At 28.1% G+C, this 8,019-nt stretch overlaps 1 protein-coding gene across 1 annotated transcript; it reads left to right on the top strand.

Annotated features, from left to right (window-relative positions):
* Positions 1-3,433: 3,433 nt before the first annotated feature.
* LOC113375527 (disks large-associated protein 5-like) lies at positions 3,434-5,649 on the top strand. Its single transcript, XM_026615460.1, has 2 exons — positions 3,434-3,578; positions 5,291-5,649. The coding sequence occupies exons 1-2, from the start codon at positions 3,434-3,436 to the stop codon at positions 5,647-5,649; spliced, it is 504 nt and encodes a 167-aa protein (XP_026471245.1).
* Positions 5,650-8,019: the final 2,370 nt, after the last annotated feature.

Genomic DNA, 8,019 nt, shown 5'->3' with positions numbered 1-8,019 from the left:
TCTATTTTTAAAAGTTGCCTATGTTTCGAAGATATGGGAGATCTCCCTTTTCAGAAATTATTATTATTATCCTTATTGTTATTCAAGAAAATAGAAACAACTTTATTCTTCTAATTATTCCTCTTAAAGTATTATATTAAATTGTGATTATTGAAAATAATTAAATAAGATAAAAATAACAATGCAAAAACAAAATACGTAAAAACATAAATTGTAATGAAAACTTATATAAAAAATATCTTTAAAAAAAACATTAGTGCTTTGTGTCCACGTGGTGAAAAACCAGATGTGCCTAAATGGCTACAAGCGAAGAAGCATAGTTACGAATGTATATTGAAAAAATCTTTCACAGAAAAACAAAATGAATGTTGGATGTCCATACCATCTCGTCTAAGAAAGGTGTAAAATTTATAATTATTACGAATCACCATAAAATCAGTATGCTGCCGATATCGTATAGCTATGCACCACCCGTTTATTTTCATGCGTATAATCGGTGAAAAATAGAGTAAATATAAAAATAAAAATGCCAGTCATTTACATAATCCATAAAACGACATCGTCTTTAAACAAACATTCCATTAGTGCCACAACATAAATTCAAACACATTCGGTACTTCCACCAGCACGAAACAAACAATATGGAAAGTGATCACCGGGCACACAGTCAAACGAAAGAAGAATGGAGAAAAAGCAACGATATTAGTATTCTCATAACACAGGAAATTCAATAAAAATCATAGCGCGTTTTGTCTTTATTGTTTTACGTCTGCTCCCGTTGTGGAAGGAATTAGCCGCAATCTTGGCGGCGCGAAGACAATCGCGTTTTCGTATTTTGCAATCATACAAAACCACCCCCGGGACGGTAGATCGTGTTCCGCCGCGATCATTTTTCCAGCGGTATTATGCATTCAGTTCAATGCGCACATAAAATATAAAGAGAGCGAACGACGAGAGCAAAAAAACGACATCGTTCCCTGTATTCATGCGAATTTTTGAACATGCCCAATATGCTTTGTCTTCTTACGCAAAGTGTTTTTTATACTCGAAATAAATTCAAAATATTTTTGATCTCTACGATAATGCTCGAAAAAACGAGCAAGAATTTTAGCCGACACAAAAATTATGGTTATAGCCATTTTAATGTTTCTGCAATCGTTGTCATACGGTATATTCAAAATATATATGAAACAAAGATTTTATATGTATGCTATCGATGCCTACTGCCTTTCTGTAATCTTTCTGTGAACTGTAGAAATAACAACTTCAATGTTAAATATCTAGACTACATCTGGACAACAAACTAACGTGGAATATACATATCAAATAAAAAAACATTAACAAAAATTTAGTCGCCTCTACTGGCTGATAGGAAGTAAATCTAAAATGTTATACAACAATAAATTGATAAGCTATAAAGTCAGTAACAATTCACATATGCATACAACAATGGGGATGTGCAAGCACGTCTAATGTGAAAATAATCCAAAGAACACAAAATAAAATTTTACGAGCAGTAGTTAATGCATCTTGATATATATCAAGCGATATTATTCATATAGATTTAAGCATACCAAAATCCAGTAATGCAATTAATATAAGGATATTCGCCAACTAGAAGGCTCCAAAAAATGACCAGAAGACCTGCTAACTCAGTTTAAGCATTGTTTATTTTACAAGCAAATATTATCTACAGGGGCATTACCTCAAGACCCTACATATTTATGGATCACATATGCTTATAGAAATTTGTATTTTCTGATGTCTATAATAAATAAACTAGTGTATGGCATCGTACCTTGAGGCAAATTGCAGAAACTTCCCGTATCGTAAAAAAATGATGGAAGAATATTAAATGTTTTTAAATAGGTTATTTTAAATACTGTAACATTGTCTAATATTTATAAGAATTATATAAACTAAATTACAAAGTTAAAATTATATATTTAAAGTATATAAGTGAACTTTAGCCAGAATTAAAAATAAAATCTGAATTATTTTCGATAAAATATAAAAAACTAGTTTTTGTTTGCAATTGTTTTGTCAACACAAGAAAGTTTTTTGAATCATTTAAATCGGATGCTTAGTTTTCTCAAAAACTGCCATTTTTTGTACATTTAGCTTTGTATCATCGAAATGGGTGGACCTGCGTTTTCCAAAAACAAATCACCACTTTTCCCAATAATTATTAAAAATCGAATGTTTTAAGATCATTCAAATCGAAAATTCCATTCTCTCAAAAACTCGCTTTCTATTGACTGCACTCTTTGCTTCGCATCTCCGTAACGGCTGGACCTGCCTTTGCCGAAAACTAATCAGAACATCTCCCTGTCAATAGGAATCGAATGTTTTTTGAACCATTGAAATCATTGGATCCGTGCGCCCGAAAACGTGGACAAAAATTGCAAACACGCAAAACACACACACACGCATCCATTTTTGCTGAGGTATGCCAAAATGTTCAGAAACCTATGGAACATAAAGATATGTAAAAATATTCATTTTCAATTTTCGGCCCATTACTATAAATTAACCCTACGGGAAGTTAAAAAGCAAAATGTTATTGATTTCTGCAAAAGCACTTGTACGATAAAATATATTATTATACAAATTAAAATAAATAAATTATTTCATTGTGTACTTCAGTTCGCTTAAATTTAAAGTGCCAAAAAATTTAGCACATTCTTACTCAAAGTCTATTATTCTGTTATCATCCATTTATTATTGGTACTAGGTCTCTGCCACTTTTTTCTTTAATAGAGTTCTTTCTCTAGATTAATATATATTAAATCAGTATAATAATATTAAACGAAAGATTTATTCAAAGCATACCTGAAATATTTCAAACGCATATTTCCAGTTATAATCTTAAAATGTTGACTACTTTTTTAATACATTGTTTATAACTACTATTAACATATTTAACTTTTAGATTCATAAACATTAAAAAGCAAATTTTTCAATTTCATTGAATATACATATATATATATATATATATATATATATATATAACTGTAAACCAACTGTTAACTATCTATTGAGAACACAATATACTTTCTGATGATTATAATGTTAATGTAAAATTTTATTAATCTCATTTGTATTTGAAAATTTTTCAGATTTCAATTTAAAGTTTTATCTGTCAGATTTTCATTCAATGTCAAAATGCTCAAAGCCCACTGAGACGAAATGTCAAAGGATTGTTCTAAAACAAATCACCCAACACACTAGATTATAATCGCAATAAAACCGAAATCAGGATGCCATGAGTTTTAATGACCCAAATGAGCATCGGCATGTTTAGCACAGCATGATTTCACAACCAAAATTATTCGTCGCGAACTTTTCTAAATTATTTTGAATAAATTCATGCTTTTTAAAATTCTTTTCTAAATTCTTTTGCTTTTTAATAACCAATCATCAATCAGTACATATGGAGAATACGGAGCAGTTTCGTTATTTATTGGAAAATGCGGTTCACCGCTTAGAAGGATTGAGTACACATTGGAGTGATTATCTCCAGGATCCTAAACCAGAATGCACCGAGGACGACATCTCAGAAATCATGAGCGTTTTGGGTAATTTTAATTTATTTTTATTGATTTTTATAAAATATGCGCTGAATACGAACGCGCATAGTATTCAATCAAATGTCAAAATTGCTTCAAATAAACTAAACTAAATAAAATAAATGCAATTTAAATTAAAATAAATTGAAGCAACTTTCTCTTATATAAGCAACTCATAAATAAATATTAATTTTTAATTAGTTTTTTTTTTTTTGAATTTCGTCGTTTTTTCATTGAAAAGTAATTTATTTTATCTTGAGTATAATTAATTTTTTTAAACTTTAAATTTATTTGTAAACCTTTTCATTTCATAAAAAATATTTCTAATATATACTTCATCTAATTGCTTTTAATTCAATATTATAATATTTTTTTAAAAAATAATTAATAGATAAAATATATTATATTAAATATACTAAAATATTTTACCCGTTCTATGATCAATTAATAGATAAAATCTAAAACATAATTTAAATTTTTAAATTCCAAATACTTCTCTATTAAATAATTTTATCTTGAAAATTTTGATTTTTGTTTAATTTTTTATTTTTTTTAATTTTTATTTTTTTAAATTTTTTTAAATTTATATTATTTTTAGAAATATTGGATTTTAAGCAATTATTAGATGAAGATTAAATTTTACTTAGATTTTTGTTTATTCCGACAATTTTCTATTGAATAGTCTTGAGATTTTGGATTTATTTTTATTTTTAATTTTTTGTAAATTTTTAATTGCATGAAAATTTTTATTTTGATTTTATTTTTCCAAAACATTGAATTATTCAAAACCTGCTCAATTCTATAATCAATTATTAAATAAAAATTTAATTATTTTTTTTTTTAAATCAAGATTATTTTATTAAAAGTGATTTGGTCTCGAGACTTTTTTTAATTTGTTAATTTTTTAACATTTCTAATTTATTTTGTTTTTTTTTTTATAAATTTCGAATTATTGAAAAATTAGTCATTCTATGAGCAATTATTAGATAAATTTTAAATTATAATTAGATATGTTTTAATTCAGAAAAATTTTCTATTGATTTAGATTTTTTTAAATTTTTAATTTGTTTCTAGACATTTTGAATTATTTAAAAATTCCCCAATCTACAAGCAATTATTAGATAAAGTTCAAATTAGAATTAGATTTTTTTTAATTCAATTTTTTCTATTGAAAAGTTTTTTTATCTTGAAAATATTTAATTTTAAAATTTTTATTTTGTTTCAATTTTTAATTTCACGAATATCGTTCATTTTATATTGTTTTTTTATTTTTTTTAATTATTTAAAAATATCTCATTCTACAAGCAAATTTTAGGTGAAGATTGAATTTTAGTTAGATTTTTATTATATTCCGAAGATTTTTGTACTGGTAAGTGAGTTTGTTTTGAGAATATTTTTTTTTTTTAATTTTTATTTTCACAAAAAAAAATTAATTTTGTATCAGTTTTTAAAAGATTTGAATAATTTAAAAATTACCCATTCTATAAGCAATTATTAGACAAAGATTAAGATTATTGTCAGTTTTTAATTTCATTTCAGAATTTAAAAAAAAGGATACAAAATTATGATTGTATATCATAATAATATAAATATTGTAATAATAACGCATGTATTATAACGCAACATATCGACATCTATCATATTGCACTTGGCATAAAAATTATACTCTCTTCTAAATAACGAAACAAAACTAATCGATAATTATTTATTGTTATCTCTAGGAAAGACTAAGCTGTTAATGGGCAGTAAATTACCGCAGTTCCGCAATCTAATCTCTATTTTGAAGGACGGTAGCAAACCTGACCCACACCTATGCTCCGATGATTTACATGGTTTTTGGGATCTGGTATCTATTGAAATTGCGGAAGTGGAGGGCAAGTTTACTAAACTAGCTCAAAGACGGCTGTTAGGATGGCAACCGGTCCCAGTCGAAGCTCCTGTGCTGACAAAGAAGCCAACCCGCCGCTCCATTCCGCGCGAAGTACTACAAAAAAGACGGGAATCTGAAATGGATTTACGCAGAGCTGCCAGATCGAGACTTGCCATTGCAAAAGCTCGATTGCAAGAAACAAAAGAATAAACTCCCAATAAGTAACCAGTCCCCGTAGGAGGTGAAGACCGGCATAAATGAACATCACCGTTGTGCAAAAACGCCGGATTTAACATAATAGTATATAATTTTGCACAACATATGTCATAAAGCCGTCTAAAACATCCAGGCGACTATGAAAAATCTACCATATTCTTGTTTTTAACATCTAAGATTATATAACATCTAAGTTTATATAACATCTAAGATTAGTAGATTATATAGAATCTGCGAAATATTGTCTACAAGATCTAGGCATAGACCAACTATTTGCTTAGCCGCAAGGAGCAATAACCGAAGAGCTCAATCCAATATAATTAACAACTCCGTTAATTATGAAATTTACTTCTCAGCTGCCACCTTTCCGAGAAGACCAAAAAAACTTAGTTATTGAACCGTAATTTATGAAAGCAAGATCACGAAGATGTATATATTGTCTACAAGATCTAGACATAGACCAACTATTTGCTTAGCCGCAAGGAGCAATAACTAAATAGCTCAATCCAATATAATTAACAACTCTGTTAATTGTGAAATTTACTTCTCAGCTGCCACCTTCCCGAGAAGACCCAAAAAAACTTAGTTATTGAACCGTAATTGAAGGCAAGATCACGAAGATGTATCTATTGTCTACAAGATCTAGACATAGACCAACTATTTGCTTAGCCGCAAGGAGCAATAACTGAAGAGCTTGAACCAATATAATTAACAACTCTGTTAATTATGTAATTTACTTCTCAGCTTAGTTATCTTAGTCAACTTAGTTATTGAACCGTAATTGATGAAAGAAAGATCACGAAGATGTATCTATTGTCTACAAGATCTAGGCATAGACCAACTATTTGCTTAGCCGCAAGGAGCAATAACTGAAGAGCTTAAACCAATATAATTAACAACTCTGTTAATTATGTAATTTACTTCTCAGCTGCCACCTTAACTTAGTTATGGAAAAACTTAGTTATGTGAACCGTAATTGATAAAATCAAGATCACGAAGATGTATCCATTGTCTACAAGATCTAGACATAGGCCAACTATTTGCTTAGCCGCAAGGAGCAATAACTGAAAAGCTCAATGCAATGTAATTAACAACTCGGTTAATTATAAAATTCACTTCTCAGCTGCCACCTTTCCGAGAAGACCAAAAAAAAAAACTTAGTTAGGTGAACCGTAATTGATGAATTCAAGATCATGAAGATGTAACGTCGCCGTTGATTGAACAAACAAGATCGATCCAAGTCCCAGCACTACTCCTGTTTTTAATATACCTTTTTTACAACAATTAGTGTACATGAATATCTATTTGAAGTTTTTGTCGTAAAGAAGTAAAGTTTCGGTGTAAATTTTGTAACGTGCTTTCTAATCTTTTGTTCATCCTCCTCAATAACCGGATACAATTATATTAATTGTATAATAAACTCCCATTTAATTTTTATTTTGTTTTTATTTCTACACACACACACACACACACATACACACATATATATATATATATATATATATATATATATATCCATTAAAGTCGGGAATATTTTAACAGCGATATTTTTTTAGAGTAGAGTAGATTCAATCATCGTCGTGATCACCGTTTGAAAATCTATAACAAAAGTATTATCTTTTTGGTTGTGAGCCATACTATTTAGTTTACGAGACCTTAATATAATTTTTAAGTATATGCTATTAAGTTGTTTTATAAGACGTATTGCTAATTTTAAGTTATATTGAAGAGATAGTATTATTTATAATTACTGTACTAGCTTTCAAGTGGGTGGGGTAAAAAGAACCAACTGAACCTTTATTCTGTAAAAGGCGTAAACAATAAAAAATAGTAAATATAAATATAAATTCAGTTAAAAAGAACAATTTTATACAAAATAAATTAAATTGATAATTATTCAGTCTCTGCTGACGAATAATATCAGATGAAACACCAGATCAAGATTATATATAGTGTTATATTTGTAAAAAATGTGCGAATAAAATTTATATTTTGCATTGGTTGAATATTGTAGCTACTTTCCGTAAAATTTGTTTAAAATTAAAATGAAACATTAGATCTGTTTGCTCCCTGACTGCCCCACTTTCCCCGTAAAATGGAACAGATAACAAATTTCAGAAAAATAGTAAAATAAAACACATTCTTAGTACGATAGTTGTATATACATAGTTGTAAAATAGTGATTTCCTAAAGAGAAAGATGTAGACTGGATATCATTAGCCGGTAGAAGTAAGATTATACCTTAAAAAATTGTTTCCAAATGTTAATTGAACATTAACTTTTCGCTTACTTTATTTTTGTATTATTTTTTTTAAGTTAATAGATAAAATAAACAATAAATAAATTTAAAAAAAAATAAAAATC

The sequence above is a fragment of the Ctenocephalides felis genome, unplaced genomic scaffold, assembly GCF_003426905.1.
Source record: "Ctenocephalides felis isolate EL2017-DRISC unplaced genomic scaffold, ASM342690v1 CF-g0.4_SCAFFOLD_01886, whole genome shotgun sequence".
Classification (NCBI taxonomy): Eukaryota; Metazoa; Arthropoda; class Insecta; order Siphonaptera; family Pulicidae; genus Ctenocephalides; species Ctenocephalides felis.
Note: the sequence above shows the minus strand (reverse complement) of the source record. Positions and strands in the feature narration are given on the sequence as shown.

What these genes read in the sequence shown, in the direction of transcription:
- LOC113375527 (XM_026615460.1), top strand. Translation starts at nt 3,434, where the DNA reads ATGGAGAATACGGAGCAGTTTCGTTATTTATTGGAAAATGCGGTTCAC. An exon ending in AGAAATCATGAGCGTTTTGG is followed by an intron (nt 3,579 to 5,290) that starts GTAATTTTAATT and finishes TGTTATCTCTAG; the next exon opens with GAAAGACTAAGCTGTTAATG.